The sequence below is a fragment of the Tympanuchus pallidicinctus genome, unplaced genomic scaffold, assembly GCF_026119805.1.
Source record: "Tympanuchus pallidicinctus isolate F22 unplaced genomic scaffold, pur_lepc_1.0 scaffold20, whole genome shotgun sequence".
Classification (NCBI taxonomy): domain Eukaryota; kingdom Metazoa; phylum Chordata; class Aves; order Galliformes; family Phasianidae; genus Tympanuchus; species Tympanuchus pallidicinctus.
The window spans coordinates 7032034-7052305 of NW_026294722.1; the positions used below are offsets into that span (position 1 = coordinate 7032034).

At 39.2% G+C, this 20272-nt stretch overlaps 1 protein-coding gene and 1 long non-coding RNA gene across 6 annotated transcripts in view; one reads left to right on the forward strand and one right to left on the reverse strand.

The window, feature by feature from the left end:
- Positions 1-15683, forward strand: part of LOC128080810 (uncharacterized) — a 123962-nt gene extending 108279 nt beyond the window's left edge. The window contains exons 4-5 of the long non-coding RNA XR_008206896.1: positions 6606-6723; positions 12172-15683. This is a non-coding gene — a long non-coding RNA (uncharacterized LOC128080810). The remainder of the gene's footprint in view (positions 1-6605; positions 6724-12171) is intronic.
- Positions 13146-19900, reverse strand: FAM217B (family with sequence similarity 217 member B). Of its 5 annotated transcripts, none has more exons than XM_052683449.1 (5): positions 19792-19900; positions 18507-18712; positions 17711-17819; positions 17537-17622; positions 13146-17165 (listed from the first exon to the last, which is right to left on the reverse strand). In XM_052683449.1, the coding sequence occupies exons 2-5, from the start codon at positions 18599-18601 to the stop codon at positions 15977-15979; spliced, it is 1479 nt and encodes a 492-aa protein (XP_052539409.1). In that variant the 5' UTR covers positions 18602-18712; positions 19792-19900; the 3' UTR covers positions 13146-15976. The 5 variants fall into 5 exon arrangements, with proteins under 5 accessions (XP_052539409.1, XP_052539411.1, XP_052539412.1 ...); XM_052683451.1 differs by lacking the exon at positions 19792-19900 and adding an exon at positions 18833-18934 and having other exon boundaries at positions 18512-18712; XM_052683452.1 differs by lacking the exon at positions 19792-19900 and adding an exon at positions 18833-18933 and having other exon boundaries at positions 17711-17813; positions 18512-18712.
- Positions 19901-20272: the final 372 nt, after the last annotated feature.

Consider the following 20272-nt stretch of genomic DNA (forward strand, 5'->3'; position numbering starts at 1 on the left):
AGATGACAGAGCACACAAAGAATTCTCTCATGCTTTTATGAATACTCATTTTTTTAATCCAAAAGGAATAGTCAGTCATCACTTTCTTCTACAGCTGACAGCTGGTTTGGTAACATAAGTTTGTGCTACTGCTTGGGGTTGCAAATTCTGGAAGCATTTCCTTCCTTTCTTGTTCAATCTGTGTGTGTGGCCTTTCCCCTATCAGTAGGGACTCCAGGGTGCTTTGCAAGTCCCCTCACCATTGCTGGAGACTGCCCAGCATGCTGTGGTTGGCTGCTCCTGTTTTGCCCAATTAGTGCCTCTCCATGCAGCATCTCCTGTCAATCACTGTCATGCCAGTGGTGTTGCTTCCAGCAATGCCAGCTCAACAAAGAGGAGACAAACAGTCTAATGGTTGCCAGCAGCTGAAGTAAAGCTGAGGTAGAATAATTGTTTCAAGTGTTTTAGGCATTTCTGAAATACTCACATACAAAAGAACAAATTGCTAGACAGGCACGAGAATGGCAAAATGGTGCCTGAGTTGAGCTCTTTGGTACTAGCTGCAGTTTGTTCCTGTTGCCAGCAGCAGGAAGGTTCACTAATTGAATGGAAAGCTTTAGGATTTGCCTCTATATTCTCTCTTTCCTGTAAGCCAGAGTCAGTCAAGAACAACACCTCCATAGCCGTGCCTGTCATGGTCCTCCTGTTCAGAAGTAACAGGCATGGACATGTCAGAGCCACACACTGGCCCACGGAGACTGCAGACCCTGATCTCTACCATCATGTGACTCGCAGGGATAAGCAACAGCTGCTTTACATTTAAAAGTCTGAAATGAGTCATTTTTGTGGGGAAGAAAAATAAATGAGCCTCTGAACAAACCCACCTGCAAGTACTACTGAGTGCTTCATGCAGAGTCTTGTTCCAAATGGCCTCTGGGCTTCATGCTATGCCATGAGAGAGATGCCACCTCTCCATCACTTTATTCACAGCTGATAACATTTCTGCAGCTTCACTGCACTATTTAACTTGTCAATTTACGGCTGCAGCACAAACTTTTGATTTCATTTCCTTAGATGTGCCCAATGAGAAAAAAGTGTCTCCAACTTTACTAAGACTGTCTTTGACTCACTAATGTGATATTTATTGGCTGAGATTAATTTCTTCCTGCATTAAAATTTCTCCATCATAGACTCTCTAACTAGAAACATAAATTCTGCGGACAGGACCGCAGTGTTGTACTTCACATGTTGCTTAAAACCAACATGAAATCCATCATCTCCAGGCATGCAAATTTCCTGCAGATATACGGTCTGTTTTATGTGTGTGCACACAAGAAACAGTTGTGGTTTACAAAAATCTTTTACTTCCAAAAATCTATTCAAAAGGCAAAAACAATCTCCATTTTGTTTTCTGCCTTCCAGACTTGTTAATAATTCATGTAATAATAATATTAATGAAAAAATAAATATAAAATCCTAATAAATATGTTACAACTAATTAGGTGGAATGTGGCTCATTGACTTGGTACTTTTATATCAGTGTCAATAGATGCGGGATTTTCAGGCTTCATTATATACTGCACTGCTGTTGGTGCTTCTGCACTTATTTCTGTGGTAATACATTTGACACAAGGGACATATGTAACAGTAACATTTTTATGATATACCTACCCAATAAAAGCTTTTTCAATTTTGTTATTTTGACAGGCATATTCCATTAATATATCCACAACAACCATGTTCCTTTTCTTCAGAATGCAGGAGAAGAGAATTATTAAAAATTACAGTCAATGCTTTTATACTCTTAATCTCTCCAAATTCACTTTACAATTGCTGTCAACATCAATAATGTCAGAAAGTACAATCAGGTTTGCACAAAACATCTCAACATGGATATCCTCAAGAAGGAATTTTCTTTCCCTGCCCAGCAATGCAATTGTATTGTTGGGGAGGTCTTTTCTATCACAAAGAGAATTCCAAATGCATGTGGAAAAGCCAGGTGCTGTGTGGTAGCCCTCTTGTGAGTGCCTTCATCCAAATCCATTCTCCTTACTGTACTTTGCATTTCAGAGAACATTTGGTAAGTAATGTGTGGACTGGGTCTTCCAGAGATCCAGAGGAGATTTTCTTTAAGAGAGGAGGGAGCTTAAGGTTCATTCTTACAGTTAAAGCTGGGAACCTGGCCTTTGCTAGCTTTGATAGCTGGGGCAAGGACAAATTGAATCCTTTTGGAAATCTACATTTCCATTAAGGTTTTATGGGGGGGGAAAAAAAGCACATTATCTTCATGTATACTGACCTTACATCAAATTTATAGCTACTGATTTTGTCTTTGATTTTACTGGTAGAATTTCTGTTAGGTTCCTTTAAAGTCAAACTAAACACCCAGGGTTTGTTGCCAGTCTCCAGTGTGTTATTCTAGCAATTCTGAGCTGTCACACACAGATAACTGAGATACAAGGGTATTTCTATCTAAAATCAAAAGTGATTGAAACTGGGAAATGACTTTTATGCTACAAATGTCTGTATGGGTTTCCAACAGTAAGTTAAGTAATGATTACTTAATAACACCAACTTTATATTGAACAGGGTACTTTCATCCTTTTATATTCTGGCATTTCCTAAACTCATTGCAAATATCTCTGATGGAGGAGACGTGTAGCAGAAAATGATTCCAATGTTTGAGCAATAATACAACATCAATTGCATAGATGCTCCATATTCTTAATGTGAGTGATGAACCCCTCATCCCAGCCCAGGCAGAGCCTCAAGCAGATAATCTGATTCCTTTTTTTCTTAATGCCCAGTTTGTAAACTGCGTGATAGATACTTCACAAATATGCATATGGATATAGATCAAAAGGGTGACTGCACACGTTGACAGGACACTAATTAAATTGATCCACAGTTAATGATTTATCTATTCAGAGCTGTTAATTTTGCAAGCGATAAGATAGGCTGCCTTCCTTTTTTTTTTTTTTTTTAATTAAAGAGGCACTGGTACTGTCTATCTCCTCAAGACATTGAGTGCCACCTACTGTGCACTCGCTTCCTCTGTGCTGACAAGAATTCATAATGCTGTACATGCACACAAAGAGAATATTCTGCTGTAGTACAAAAAATTGCTCCTCTGTCAGAGACAGTCTCTCAATTTTGACCTGTGATGATGGAAAATAGTTTTATGGGGATCTCTTTCAAAGAGTGAGGGGCAAGAAAGGAGAATGCATGTAAATGCTTTTGGGGAATGTTGGTGACTGAGAAATAAGTGTTATGAATTATCTGAAAAGGAAGTGGGTATGAGGAGGTTTGAAAGCAAATGCGTGTTCTTTATTTTTGTGAAAACTGTAATGGATGTATAAAAGTCTTTAAGTTGATTTCTTTTTTTTTTCAAGTTAGTTTACCTCTTAGTAAAGCAATGGAAATTGTTCCTTTTAGACTGATGAAACCAAAACTATTCCTAAGGCCAGAGGAGTCCACAACAACAGGAGCTGCACAGTTCCCTCTTAACGGTCTCTGGCTTAACTGGTTTAGATGAGAAAAGGATCTTTTTTTAAGACTTCCTAGAACCGTACTCGGATAAATAAGAATATAGTTTCTTTACTTAGATTGGAACACTACACAAGTCCTCAGAAAGTGCACTTTCAGATCTTGATTTCTGTTGTTTAGGAAGGCTTTTGTAAGGCCGAAAGCAACAGCATCTTTCCTTCCTCTATGACTGCCCACATGCTGCTCTGAGTATTATTACATTTTATCGTAACGTGCCTGAAAAAACAAGAAGTAGGTCAAGAAATTGCCAGGTAAATGAGTTAATATATAAACCATTACTAAAATCAAGTGCTATACAACTGAGTATTTTCTGTTTAACTTTGAGACAGTAGAGTCAGTAGAATTTGGTGACATTAATGATTACAGTTCTGAGATTTTGTTACCACGGTGTGTTTTTAGAAAGAAATCCTTTTAAGATGTAAATTAACTTTGTCTTAGAATTTTCCTCATCACACTCTCAGTCAAGCAGTAATCATTATTTATAGGCATTTTGTCAAAAAGATATGTTGAGCTGCTAGCACAACTCAGAACATATTAAGTATTCCCATAACAGCTACCATCATCTTTATTTTGGCCCTAAAGTAGAAGTATTCAATTTCTGCTATGTCTTTAGTACTTTAGTATTCAAAACTTTTTTGCAATGATCTTAACATGAAGGCTGGTAATACTGGATTTGTCCCTGCCTTTGGACAGCCCAATTCCCAGCACAGTGCAAAGTGCCTGCAAGCCCTGCTTGCTCCTTCCTTCAGATCTCAAACCAAGTATAGCTCAGCTGCTGGGGTAGAGTCCCTTTTATACACACAAACATTCATTAGAATTTGTTTCTGCAATAGCTACCAATGAAGACTGCAAGACAAACAGGCATTTCACCTAATTCTCCAGATTCGTCTCTGTCTTCTGGGTTTGTAGATCTAACTTGGGTTTTTAGAGGCAGCCAGCAGCAGACTGGGCTATTTTCTGAAATCAGATTGCTTTCTCAGGAAAAGGAGCTGGGAATAAAGTCTGTGAGGCCTTGGGGCAAGACCAGAATAGAGATGCTGGGCAAGCATTTCTGGTTGGATGAAGAACTGTTGAATAGATGAGATCAGGGAGCTGGCAAAAAGGAAAAAGAGCAGGTGAAAACACGCTTTAAGTAGGCACTTGTGATTGTAAATCTACAGTGAAATCGGTGTTCCCAAATACACAAAGTTGAATTTTCCATTGGGGAATATTGTGTAAAGTACCCATAAAATAGTCCCTGGAAGGCAGACAACAGATGTTATGGCTACAGAACAAAGATGCTATTACTGTAAAGAGTAACCATTTTGTGCTTTCTGAAGTGAAAGACAATTGTCAATAAATTAAAGTCAGAATTCATAGTAGAGCACAAGGAAGTCAGACACTCAAATGCCACTGAACTTCATATAAGCAGGTGAGTGCCTACATCCTTTAGGCTCCACTTGTAAACCCTTCCCTGAAATTATGAATCTGTCCTATAAATAGAAAAATCTAATAGATTGAAAGAAAGGTTTGCAATAAAGTATGGATCCATCCTAAATCCTTTGTTCGTGAGCTGATGATCAATATGTATTAAATATACAAAGCTCTAATGTTTAGCACGTCACTTTGACATTGAACTGTTTTTACTTCTTAATTTAACTTTATCTTTTTTTGTTGCCAACTATTTAGATCAGCTCTTCTCTGAAGTAAGAAAAATAACTTTATTTATTCTATGGTTGTTGGCTCAGTCTGTAGGCAAGGTTTGTAAATCCGCATCTTTTTGCTTACAGGCAAATCCCTCCTGTAGAAGAATTGCAAAGTTTTCTGCTTAGACATTTGAAGTGCATCTTGAGCTTCTAACCTCACACTGCAGTGAAATTTAGAAAATGAACTGGAGTTGGTTTTGATTTTAGCTAAATTTCAGCTTTTCAGCCTTCAGATGTGAATTACACCCAAATTTATTTTTGTTTATTCCTGTTTAGATTTCAAGAAATACTGCTTGATACTGCCATGTTTAAGAATGTCTGAGTAAGAAACTGCCAAGGTTCTTCATTCTGTCTCGATTTTTACAGTCCAAGCCTTTTCAACTTCTGACGGCACTGCAAAATTTCAGTTTCTTTTTCCGAACTCTGTGAGGTTGTCTCCTTTTAAATGTATATTTCCCCAAATATCCTCTTTCAGCAAGACCTATAGTTCCTCCTGTGTAGTGGCAGCTGCTGTAAACAGCATGTCCTGGTCACAGGCATGGATGTTCTGATCAAGGAACGTATGGAACCTCATTCTCTCAGTTTGATTCATTTGAGTACTCTGGCTTTACTAGAATCACTCCTGATTTACCCTAAAATAACAGAAAGATCAGGCACTAGCATGAGAAATCCTTTCCAGTGTAGGTAGAAATAAGAACTCACTTGTCACTACTGCTTTCAAATGAATTTCTAAATGAAAATACCTTTTATACTGTCAGTAATGTAACGCAGAGATGACAGGTTCTGTTGGTTTTCCATCAGTTACAGTCTGTGTCAGCAGCTTTTCAGGATCTGAAATACACTTTGGTTCCTATACTAAAAGCCCATTTTTTATGTTGGCTTTTTCCTAGGAGCAATGGTGAGTGCTTGTGCCTTGTAATAAATTTGCTGTTCTTTTTTCATGTAGAAATCTGCAATGTGTTCTTAGAAAAATGTGTTGGTAAGGTTTCCACAATCAGCTTCAATTCTTTTGTGTCTCTCCTAAATGCAGTTCAATTAGATAGGTTGATGGTGTTTCTATCGATCTAAACCAAATTCTTGGCAAGACGTCAGGCTGACCTGGGTGAGTTTGTGTTTTATGGTAGCCTTTGCTATAGCTAATATTTCCTAAGCTACATGTTTAAAAATCAAAATGTGTTTTTTCAAATGTAAGGCTCCTGTTTTTGGGTAGATAGAGGCTATTTTGTGCAGGAAGCAAATATTACAAGGTAAAAAAAATCCTTCCACAGAAATTCTGCAAAATATGTTGGAATCTTTTTCAAAAGTTCAGGTAGTAGTTCTGTGTCTGACTGTTACTGCTTTCATTGTGGGAACATCTTGGAACCATAATTTAAAGACTAAAATACCTTCTTTCAGGTACTACCACGAAATAAAAGATGACAACAGCCCATACAATATTTATACTACAATTCATTGATGTTTAACAGAGATCAGGAAGGAAGGTCCAACCACTGCACAGTTCTGGAAGAAATAGGTATGCTTAATATTTTTCTTCTCTTTCTCACAATATGCTCATTTCTTATAATCCTGGACATTTTACCTTTATCTGTTCATTGGATCTAATTCAGAACTTACAAATGTGCTGCTTGCCTTGCCTGCTGAGCTGAGCTGTTGCAGCTCCCAGCTGATGTGCAGCAGCACTACTAACCCAGCTCCCTGTAAGGAGGGGCTTGGTAAATGGCTAGGAAAATGAATTTGGAGACCATCAAGATCATTTTCAGCAGAATTTGACCCAAGGTCTGTGGAGAGTTACTTGTTTAATTGTGTTTCTTCATGATTTCATTTTTGGACAATATCCTGAGAGCAACAGCCATCGTATTCCAAGTTAATAAATTTCATACTAATCCCAAGGACACTCTTATTGTAAAGTAATACACTAAAGACTTGACACTATCAAATGTCTCCTTGAACCACAATGTGGGCATTTAAAAATGTTGAAGGAAGAGGAAGAAACTATTCTCTCCCTGATTTTGTTCTTCTCTGAAGTATCAATTACTGCAGTGTGCAAAGCACCTTCATTTCTAATGAACTGTATAGATTTGAATACTGAAAATACATCTTGTAGTATGTAAATTGCTTATGAGGGAAGTTGGTATTCAGAGCCAGCTGGAAGGGTAAGTCCTCTTTTTGTGATTATAAATGGTCGTTTGTGGTGTGAATGGATCTCCTATATGCACTACGATTTTAGAAACTAAGACCTTTTGAAAACTGAATGGAATGAAATGAGCTGCACAAAATATAAACAAATACAGATAGAAAAAAGTGTAGACATTTCTTACCAGACATTGTTACTATCTCTTTTCTGAAACAAACAGCAATAGAACTTATCTAACGTACATAAACTAATCTGAAAGAAAGATCCACAAATATCTGTTCAAGGTTTTCATATTTGTCTCCTGATCTTCCTTTTTTGAGTATTTCTGCATAGCCGTTAAACAGCACTTTCCTTGCAAGATGCTGATGTGGAAGTCTTAAGAAAAAAAACTTCTTCCCAGTGACCACATCAAAATATGAATCCTAAAGGGCCTTTTTCGTTTTCCCTTTTTGCTACTGGAAGGTCCATAACTGGCTTAGGTATGCCATCTTCAGGATATCTGCAGAACTATTTTTATGCAGAAAAATCTTCTATTGAGAAACATTAGTAATTATCAGTGCTCTGGAATAATTTGCTAATTGCTTCCCAGAAGTAATTTTCTTTCTTATTTTATAGAATTTAGAACAAAGCAAAAAGTTCTGAATTATTAATAACATATCATATTTAGCATTTATGAATAATCAGTAGGTTGCACCAAAAGGTCTTTTGTACATGTGGTCCCAACAGGCAAAGAAGAAATGTAGAAACATATCCTTCAGAGTAAGACATGCTTTGTGAGCCTGAGACTCAGATCACTACCCATAAGGCAACAGGAAAAGCAGGCTCCTACCCCCAAGACTCAAGCAAATCAAAGCAGGCACCTGAAATGCTAGATATTGGAGTTTTTCAAGTGTCTTCTCTTTCTTGAGAAATATACCACTTCCTAAGAGTCACATCTTCAGGCTAGAGTGAAGTAATTACAGCAAATATGCATTATCTTATTCTAAACATCAAGAAATTGCCAGGTCAGCTTGCTGTGTTTTGCTGGCAGGGCAGGAACACTGAGGTTTCCATTTTGAACTCTTCTCATCAGTTTTGAAAAGCATTAAATAATGAGCATGGAGAAGGCAGAAATGGCACAAGGATGTGGTGGTGCAGCAGCCATATCCCTGTTCTCTGTGTCCTCTGGCTTTTCCCCAAGCAGCAGCTTTCCAAATGCAATTAAAGAATAAGATGGAAAACCACATTAGAAAGGCATAATTCTCTCTCTGTTCTCAGAGTTCACAGCATAGCATGTCAGTTAACAAAGGAAATGTCCATTTTCATTTTCTGCAAAGGTAAATAGTGGCTTTTGAACTGAGTTGAGAAACTTTTCCAGTACTACAGGTGCTCTATCAGTTCCCTCCTTCCTCTCAGCAGACAGGTAGAGGAGCCCCTAGCCAGGCCCTCTATGAAATATCAATCCAACATTCTATTACTAAGCATACATGTGAAGCACAACAACTCCTAAGGCTTTACTGGAAGTGACAAATTGTGGCCCACCCAGCATGTGGCTTACTCTTCACTCATAAAAACTCTTCTCACTCGCTTGTCTTTTAAATTACTTCTTTTAATAGCTTAATTGGGATAAATGTGTCCTTTAGAAGGGAGAAATGATCCTAAAATGGCTCAGAAAAGGCTCAATTACAATTCATACTCCTTCTCAGCAGAACAGAGGAAATAGCAGGCAGGGAATACGTTTTATTTTTGAGACAAAAAGATTTCATAGATTTCATTACTAATGTGCTGACATGCACTCTCTATAGGGTCTTCCTGTGATCAGTCTCTCTTGTTTCCTTTTAAACTGGGAGGCAGAACCTCAGCTCCGGTGTGATTAATTTCCCCTTTCCTGATTATATGTCATTTACTTTTAAGTAAGGTTTTTATAAATGAGGCAAAACAAAGACAAAGATGAAGATTGTGCGGAGATAAACATTTGTGCTGCTGGGACTCCCACTGACTTGGGCACAGCGGGGGCCAAAAGTAATGGGGATTCACAGGCATGGTGATTAGACCTCTCACTGCGAACAGGTAATTGAAACATCGTAGCCCATCACCAGCATTTAGGAGGTACTGTGAAGATACTTGGTTTAAAGCACACTCAATAGAGGCTTCTTACACAAAGCACAAGCTCAGGCCATCAGTACTATATATTTTTGTTTGCATGCACAGCACTCTTGTGATGCCACCCTGGCACTGACCCCTGAAGAAGGGCAATTTTCTGCTGAGATTTCTGTAGTCAATGCATGAGCTGTCTGCTTGGCACTGGGGGGGCATGAGCAAAGGGGCCTTGAGATGATCTCACTGAATGTTTTGGTGTTTGTAAGCATGACATGCTGTAGGCTCAACAGAACTTGTATGGAAGATGTGCTATAGAGCCACAACACAAGTCTGCGTGAACACTACACACACAAACAATACTTTCATTATTATTTTTAATCTTGCATAATTTTCAGTGGAAATAGCAGAACGCAGCTCTAATCTTACCAGTGTGGTTCCACTTTGCAGCCATCTTGCTTGGCACTGCTGTGGATTTGAAGTTTTCCATTCAGAATGATGTGTACAGGGCTGTTCGCTTAAATTAGTGGTTTACTGTGTAAAGAGATCTTGCTGCTGGCTTTTAGGGAAACTTAGCTGACTTCTATTCAACTCTATTCTCCAATCACATTTGACTGAAGTTTCTAGCCATGTATTATTAGTGAATAACATCTTACAAAAGTGTAATTTATTGTCTAAGTAAACTTTGGAGCAAAAGAACAGTGCCTTTGATACCGGACTTAGTGTGTGCCTCAGGAGGAACCTTTCTGTTTTAGCACAGAAGTGGAACAGAGCAAAAGTAACACTGTGACTAATTCCACTTCTTATGTATTTCTTACCTGAGGGCAGAACACTTTAAGTTTTCTTTCCTCATTTGTGTTTTGTAGCACCAATAGTCCCCATGCTGAAACTGCTGTCAAACTCGTACCAACCACGCTGCTTAAAAGTAACACATCTGTGGGTCTCATATAGTGAAAATTCATACCATCCCTTCTTTACAATGCTACTTGCTTTATCAGTGATGCCTTACCTTCAACTTCGCAGCATGTTTACAGTGATGTAATAACGCCAACAGCCGCTAGATGCCGGCACGAGCATGCTAGCACTGAACGTGTGCCTGTTTCATAGTTCGGATGCCATTTACCTTTTATTATGGTTCTTTCTTTCTTACGCACCCCCCAAAGGGTTTTCTGCTTTACTAAATCCATAGCGATGTAACTGCTCTAAAACCAATGTCTTCTGCTACAGGAAAAAAAGCTATTATTTAGGGATGTTCTCAGAGCAGCTGTTGTTTCTTCCAGAAGCTATCTGAAATTCAGGGATGAGAAAGTAGTGAAAGAACAAAGAGCTCCAGTTCTGCCCAGCTGAAAGGGAGAACCTTTCAGGCAATCTGTTCTTTCACATGCCAGACTGAAGGGCAGAAACCAGGACTGGGAGGCTGTTCTGAGGGGTTTATTAACATGACTTGTAACAGGGGAGGAAAAAAAAAAAAAATCAATAGCTGTAGTTACACTGCATTACAGCTATTCCAGAAGAAAACCAAATCTTTCTCCATTGTCAGATGGAACAGAAAAATGAAAATGAACAGATTATTATGTAGAACTTAGATGGCTCAAAGCAAAGCTCAGTGCTTTGGTGTTCATCTATGAGGATTTGTAGATATGGATGGGGCTGTATCATCTGTTTTTATTTTTGTTTTTCTGATTATCATTTTCTTGTATGATTGCCCACAGAGGACCCTTGAAATGCTTAAAAATTACAAAAATAGTAAAGCAAAGGGACTTTCAGAAATAGGAAATGTCATTTTTTTCTCTGAATTTCTCTCCCTTTCCTCCTTGATTAGTCTGAGCTGAATATATGAACACACAGTGTGAAAATATTTAAAATGCATTCACCCACCTATAGTATCAATACAGGAATGTGGCTAAAAAGTACCTCTGCAAGCACTTACCTGTATGCCTTTGCTGCCTAACTGAAATTATAACAGAGAATACGAATTGTATTGATCAGTGCATTCTAAATCTGAAAACTGATTATATTTACATACATTTGCTGCCTTAAGGGCACTATTATAAAAGTGACTGCCACGTGGAGTAGAAGCAATTATTTTTTAACCAGCTGGTTTGATCAGCAGCAGGAACATGGCTGAGGTCCCTGAGTGAAGAGTTAATGCTGCAGTGAAGGAATTTTCTACAAAAAAGAATTCAGAAGTGCCATCTTGTGGGTAATGAAAAAACTACAGCTAAGTAACCAGTAGGCAGCATCTCATTTTTAATGTAGTTAATAGGCAGTAATTTTAAATTACAAGATCACTTTCCAATGAAATTTTCAGCAAAAATAACCACAAAAGCTTTGAATGAACAAATGATTACCAACATCAAAACCTGGACTCCAAAAAACTGGCCTATTTTAATTATTTTTCTTGAGGAAACCCAATAGTAATTCCAGTGGAGCAATAAAGAAAAGACAATGTTTCAAAACAAGGGCCAAAAAAAAAAAAAAAGAGTACATTACTATATCAATTCCAAAGAAGGTATCACATACCCATTTAAATAAGTCAGCCGAACTATTCTGAACCTTCTAATAAATTCCTTTAAATGAGAAATACAAAAGTTACCTCAGTCAACAATAAGTGACACACAAGAAAGGACAGAAGAATAATAAAATTGCAGCATAATTAAGGAGGATGAAGTCAAACAAGACATTTTAGTACAGGGATATAAGCATAGTTATCCTGTGCACATTATTCCCCTCTTCCATCACATTGCACAGGTCAGAAGCAGATGACAGAAGGGTGTTGGTAGCACATGTGCAACAGAACTGCAGCCACAGCATCCTGGAAGAGGTGCTCATGGGAGGTAAGAGCTCCTGCTTCTGGACACCTGTTTTTTGCTAAACTCAACTTAGAAAAAGTACTGCTGAATCTTTTGGCCTCTTTGAGAAGTACTGTAATTCCAGTACACCGAATTTGTACCAGCAAAGGTAATCTCCCATTTGCAAAGAGAAATGCAATCCACTTAACCATCGAGTGGCCATGCTGTGATTCAGCATGCTGAACAGTAGCAGGAACTGATTGAACACTTCCTTTCCAGGCTCTTTCACTCACAGTGCCTCTTTTCCCAGTATTGCATGCTTTGCTCACACAGTAACAATCCCTGTTTGAAGCATAACTTCTAAGTGAGCAACTGCTGAAGCTTTATGTCTGTGTAGATAACAAAATGAAGATCTGAAGGTATGGTGCAGAAACATCAGAACCAGCGCCTTCAATTGTAAGCTGCCGCAGGCTGTGTAGGAGTGCAAAGGGGTGAAACCATGGCTGACCACAGTATTTGACTAAAGAGACGAAAGTAATGGAGGAAAAAAGTGTCTTGAGAGCAAAACAGATTTGTTTTAAAATCCTTTCCATTATACATTAAAAATACTACATAGCAGTGCTATGGAAAACCATTCATACGTATTAGAGCAAAACTGTTGGGTTACATCTTTGTAACCAAGTAATTTCGTTGAGAACAAGAGCTGTTCCTAGCTCATACTTGTGTAACTGAAGTAGATTCTGAGTATTTATTTAAAATGCAACCTGAGGCTATTAGTTTTGTAATAAACCTTTACAATATCTAGGAAAAAAACCCACTCAATTTAAATATCTCAAATCACTTCTTCAAGAAGCATCTTCAGTGCTAAAAACACATAAACATAAGAACATATTGCTAAATACAGTGAAAATACAGAAATAGCCACACAAACACTATGCTATGGAAATATTTTAATTCCAAATGGAATGTATTTGATGAAATAAACATTTCTGCTATATTCTGTTTCTAAAGAGAATGCCCATTAATACAAAATCAAAGAAAGATAAACCATAGTCTTCTTTATAGAGGGAGTTCTTTTCAGCTACAGGTCCAGAACACAGACAAGCTAAAATGGAAGCAAAACCGGTGCTGGATCAATTCCAACACTTGCAGATCTCCCATTTAAATAATTATTTTTGAGGTAAAAATCAGAATTTCTATTTCTGTATGCAAACAAAGTAGATTTTACTGTATAATTATCAAATCAGTGAACAAGAACTATTATGTGAGATAAACTTTGTTTGTCCAGACCATAGCCAATGAGTGATGAACAAGTATTCAATTTATTTTCAATGTCATCACTACTTCTGCTTATTTAATTTTTAGAAAGTCTCCAGCAATAGATTTGCATTAGATGTGCATTAGACCACAAGCAATACATTAAAACAGAATTTTCTAATTCCTAGGTCTGCAAGAAAAAAAATTCTCTGCCAGTTGAGTTTGCTCTGGTCAGAGCTGACTGAAACACTGTTTGTTCTTTAAGAAGTTACCATGCAAAACGTGCGTGTATCTTCATGCTCTCCTTGTAACCTGAGGAAGCACCAATATAAAGCAACATATCAGAGGTAATTTTGCATACACTAATTAATATTCAGCGTTATAATAATACACTAAACTAATTACTGCATCTACGAAGATGTGTTTAAAAAATCTGCCATTCTGATCCTGCTCACCTTGCTTTTAGAGCTTACAATAGTGTGCTAAAATAGTGTACTAAAATCGTGCTCATCAGCAAGAGCAATCCGACTGTTCCTAATCTTAATGTAAATCAGTAAAACTGCTAATGAAGGCTCATTGAATTTGGCAAAAGCTTGAAATCCCAGCACTGGATGCAAAACCCTTTCCATCTAAAGCAGCTGAAATATAGGAAGAGTCTGGAACAAAACAAAAGGATAAAACTGTAACACAAGCATGTGCTAATGCTCTGCAGCTGCTGGTATTTGAATGCCATCCTGTAAGTTTCTCCACACCTCTGACAGCCAACTTATATGATCTTTGAGGACATGAGATTAAGTTCCACTTTAATTGCATAGCACAGAATGTAGAAGCAACTACCATTTACGTTAACTGTATCCTAACAAATACTGCATATGGAAACATAATACTGTATATTAAAATTGTTTCTTTCATCAATTTAAAATTTCACATTTGGTCTCCAGTAACTAGGAAAAAGCCACTAAAAATATTTCTTAAGTCTATTCCTGAGCATTGTTTTCGTGTAAAATACTCTGGTTTATTACTACATTTATCAATATTCTCACATTTTAAACTATATATAAATCCATGCTTGGAAATTTTACAAAGCTGAAGACCTAGTAGACACAATGAAAGAACAGAAACAGCTAAGCATCTTAAGACCAAGAGAGATGAGATCACCAAGACAAGTGCAGTTTAACTATGTACATAGTATATCTTTAGTAACTGATGGTTTCTCACTAGCTATAGGAATGAGAAGGATCCACTTGTAAAAATCCAGTCTGCCAGACCTCAGCTTACTTCTCATCAACAGTTCACTGTGACAGGTGGCTGACGATGAACAAATGGTGTTCAGTATTTCATTTAAAAATCAAATTTCAAAACAATTTCTAGATTTTCAACAAGATAGTCCCCAGCTAAAAGCTGAACTGACACTTGAATACTCGCTGAATTACTTTCATATTCTCCTGTATCCCAGACACAAGAAGAATCAGAGGGTCTAAGGACAGAACTCAACTCTGGCTGAACAATTTTATGGTATTTCCCCATGCCACTTGTCTAAATCTTCAGATAAGAAGCAAATCAAACTGACACAGGCTGGGCCATGGAATAGAGAATAGTCATCACAGGTGGCTAAGAATAGGTATTTTTTGTATCAAAATATATCTTTGCTTGAACTTACATTGGTCTTCAAGCTCATAACCTAAGAGTCTATTTTCTGGATTTTGAGAGCTTACCAGTTTTGAACATTAGGTCACAGATTGTGCAGCAATATTTTCATTTGGCATTAGTCATCAATATCCACGTGCAATTTGAAATATTCAAGGTTTACAAAATGAACATGAAGGAACGCTGTCTGTAAACAGTGAAGTTTTCTGGGTATAAAAATATGCATTTGATTTTATTAATCTGCCACTATTGAAGCTGCCTGCTCTCTAACAAATGTCTGTCTTTAAAAAAATCCTTTTAGTATTAAAATATTCCAGTACATTATCTCCATTCTTCTTCCTAGCAAAAAAAACACATCCAATTCATCCAAAAATTCATCATCTCCTATGAAGAATTAGTTTCACTTTGCATAGATAAGCTGCTCCATTATTTTATAAAAACAATTGAGCCCTTTCCCATCAGAACAAAACACTATGAAACCTGTCACAAAATAACATCTCTTTTAAAGAGCTCAGATCCTATTCTCTCAAATGCACAAAAAGGAGTGCAGAAGAAACACTACAGACTTCAGCAAACTTCAATTGGTGCAAATAGGAGGACATTTTATAACTGTGTATATCTCTAAATTTTCATACTCTTGAGCAATTGTCAATATGCTGAAGGAAAGACCAATGGAAGACTTGCCTTCAGGGAAAAGATTTCCTGCTGGCCTTGCTGGCTTAAGATCAAATATATTGAAATGAACAGTGCTGACTTAGAACTATGAATCAAGAACATATTTTCTCAGGATCTTCCTGTAATGATAACATGACCCTTCTGCATTGGCCAAACACTTCAAGAAACATCAACTAATAAACTTTTCACTTAAATTTCCGTGATGTCTGCTTTGTGCCATTTGTTTTTATTTTTCTGTCCCCGGCTGATTTTTTAGAAGGAACATAATTGTTAGCATTGCCATTTTTCTTTGTGTTTGTACATGCATATGTTTTTAAGCCTTTGATAGGAGCAGCTGAACCATGAAATGCTGGTGCTTGCTTAGGGGGTCTGATATTACCAACACTTTGAATTTTAGAATTGTTCTCAGATGGCTGCATATTGAGAAGCTGTTGCTTTGCAGTTGTTTTTTTCAGTTCATTTCTTACTTCACCAGACTGTCTCTGAGAAGACATCGCATGTCCCATTCTTTCAGATGGTTTCAAGTGCCCTGGATGTGAATAAAACCGTTGACTTTCTTCACAGCATGGATCTACCCTGTGACCTGAATAGCACGTGGGGAGTTTTGTAACAGTTTCCTGGGGAACCATTTGTTTGTTAGGCAAAGGGCTAAGCGATGCTTTGCATTTGCCAGGGCTTTTTAGGGTACGTACAGAGCTGGGAGCAGTCTGTGGTCTGGCTTTGGTTGCCTTTGCTTTCTCATTCTGTACAGTCTGCATTTGCAGCCACTCCAGCTGCAAAAGACGATCAATGTATTTTTCAAGAAATCCAGTTGGCTTTGGTCGAAGTTCAGATCTACCTTCTACATTAACAAAGATGGCCAGTTGCTTCAAGTCCCATGAGTTAAAAGGGGGCGGCAGGAAGTCTGGGTAGTAAAACTCTGAGTCTTTAAAACCAGTATCAGGCACACGTTCCAAACAAACTGGATCAATTTCTTCAGCTCTGAGTATGAGTTCTGGTGGTGTGCAGGGAGATGGAGGAATGGGAATCCTTTCTGAATCAGAGAGATCACTGGCACTATCATCTTCAGCATCTTCTTTAATAATTTGTACCGATTCAAAATCAAGAAACATTTCGTTCACAGATGCTTCTTGCCATTTAGAGGAGCACGGACCAGCTTCAGCAGCATGTTCTTCATGATTCTTTTCCAACTGTTCTTTTTTACTGCAATAAAAATGTTGCACTTGGACATCTTTAACTTTACAGAAGCTACCTTGTGTGCTGCCTTTTGTGGCAGGAGGGATCCTGTGCACTAAAGATTCACTTTGCCTTGTTTCTGGGAGACTCCTCTTTGACCTTTCAACTCTGGGCAGAGATGTGCAAACACTTGTGATTCTAAACAAAAAGAAATATCACATCATGTTAGAATGGTTAAAGTCTTTGGAACGCCAGCTTACAAACTTTTGATTTCCCCCTTAAGGATTTGGATATACATGAACTGAGGTAAAATTTGCATGGAAACTTAGTAAATCAGTACAGAATACTGTCTAGCCTTGAATTTTTGCTTTATTTCATTCCAATTTTGCCTGAGATCCAGTATAGCAAGATTCCATATTGATAATTTAAACTTGTTATCCTCAAAAATGCTGACTTTTGAGTGCAGTGACCTCAAAGGCAACACAATGAAGCCAAGAATTCATCACAAGCATTTAAATGCCAGCTTGAACTGTGTACAAATTAAACAGACAATCTTTAAATAGTATTACTGTTTTGACTGAGTACTGTCATCTAATTGGTTCCTCCCCTTCTTAAAAACACTTCGTTGGTTATCGTCTTGAGTGTCACAGGAAGTCTGAAAAGATAAGAAAATATGTGATGTTATTACAAATGCTAACATAAACTTTGTATCCTTTTTCTATAAAAGAACTGGTATGATTTACCTTTTCATTGGTAGTTGGCACATTTTTGCATAATCTTCCAGGAGATTTCACATGAGAAACTGATTTCTTTACTCCTTTGGTGCTTGGGTGGCTTTTTCCATTACTGTTACTAGCAAGGATTAAACACAGTATCACACATTAATAGAAATGTTTATGATAATCAGAATAGAAATTCAATAAAAGTTTACCATTAAGTTTCAAGAAGAGAGAGTTGGTTGCAAACAGTCTTAATATTCATAGTAACTATGCTTTTTTTTATCCAGCTACTATAATACTACATTTTTAATACTATTACTGCAAAATGCATAATTAAATTAGAAAATATATTAAGAGAACTTAGCCTTCATAAAGAAACTTCCATCAGAGGATCCCAAAGTTCCTTTGCAGATAATAAATAGTAAATATTAATTATTAATTGAGCTACCATGGAATACTCATGGTCCCAGTGCACTTTAACAAAATTAATTATACAGTACAATGTGAATGCCACAATCAATCTTGCTTCCCTTTTTCACTTGCACAGTCTCAACAAAACTTCAACCATTATTCTTTAATATTTAAAAAGATATTTTTTTAATCAAATCAAGAGTTTATAAAAGAGTGAAGACAAGTTTTGTGCCTTCAGCAGTGCTGCAGTCACCTCTGTCACTTTGTGACCTGCACGGTCATACCACACAATCATTTGTGTTGATGTGGAGTGGAGAGGAGGATGAGAATCTGAACTGCGCAGTCATGCGCTTGTTACATCTTCTATAGTACTTTGTATAACTGGAAAGAAAGAAAATAATTTCCTTACTTTACCATTCCTTTGTGGTTTTCATTGATTTGGCTTTCCTTTTTCTGTGCCTTTCGGTGCAGTAATAACGGATGTTCTTGAATGCCCGGTCCCATTATTACTTGTTTAAAGTGGCATTTACATCTTTATCTTTACATAATCTTCCAATGACTCCATTCTTTCTGGTCCACACAGCACAGCGTGCGAAACGCAAACATCACCACGTCCTGGACACGCAGAGAACAAAAACCACACAATGTAATTATTAAAGCAGTACAATAAACATTAATTAGCTACCAAACGGCACTGGGATGCACCATCCCATCCCTCAGCAGTCACATATTCACCTCACCAAGGCCGCACACAGCCAGTGATCAGCACCAGCAGCAAGTTGGCTGCACAGAGCTGTGCTCAGCGTCAGCTGCAGAGATGCAGCCGCTCTGCAGACAGCACACAGCCCTGCAGTGAGGTGAGCCGGGCCAGCATCACCCAGCCCATCCAGCACACACCACGCGGTCTGCAGGACTGTTGGTAAAGATACAGAAAAACATGATGAGGTGCAGCAGCATTAGGAGAGCTACTTTTCACCGTGCAGTGAGCTCTTCATGTTGTCCTGCCTGCACCGAGGATCGGTCAAACAGGGATGGGTGTTTCTGCTCATAACTGAACGCTGATCACTGCCTGCTTTGGGTGCATGGAGTTGCCCTTTCTGTGCCAGAAAATGTGCTCGTGGCACATTCATATACATAAGTGTACCCAATGCTTCACTTTTCTCCCAAACCAAGCCTCTCACTGCTCATCCATCCCACTAAAAATAGCCACAGCAGAGCACACAGCATTCCTTCATTTTCCAGAAGCCGCACTCCCCTGCCGGGGCTACACAGTTCCTACGATGTGACAGATGCTCTGCACCAGATCACCTTTCTACACCCACCCTCAGTTTTTTTGCAGTTCTATAGATAGATTTGTTGTTTGTATGTGTTACTGGATACTATTGACGTTTATCTGACACAGTCCCGTTTCTTACTGCCTCTCCTCTTCTCAGGACAAAGCCCCGCAGGGCATGATGTCCCATCGATTCCGATCTCCGGAGTTCGGAGCCGCGCGGTCCCGCAGCCCAGCTCCGCTCCGCGGGCAGAGCACCGCCTGCAGCCCCGCACAGTCCTGCACCGGAGACGCAACAGCTCCTGCTACAGAACGGCCCCGCAGACAGATGATGAGGTCATGCTTCATTAGTCAACCTTCTCGATTTCCCCCTTCGGTCCCACCAACCCCTCAGCGCTACCACCCCCCAGCCCGCCTGTACCTGCCTCCCTTGCAGCCTCCGCCGGCATTAAGGGCACCCGGAGGGCAGCGACGTCAGGCAGGCACTGCGCATGCGCCTGGGGCGGTGCTTATTGGCCGTTCAGTTTGATAGACAGGGAGGCGCGGCGTGGGCGGGAATGCTGGGGTTCCGCGCAGGCGCCGTCGGGCGGACCGGGGGCGAGGGGTCTGTGCTGAGAGGAGCGCGGTACGGCCGGCCCGGTGCCTGTGCTCTGCCTGCAGCTGGGCACTGATGTGGGCTGTGCAGACCCCGGCCGCCGATTCCTCCCCTTCCAGTCACAGTACTGAGTCCGCCTCCCCGGCCCCGCCCGACAGCCTCCTCACGCCCTCCAGCCTGTGCGGCAGCCTCAGCTCCGGTTCGCTCCCGCCCGACAGCCTCCAAGCCTTCCCCGGCCTCGGCAGCGGCCGCGAGTCGCCCAGCATCCAGTGCGATAGCCTCGAGTGTCCCGGGTGCCGCTGCGGGA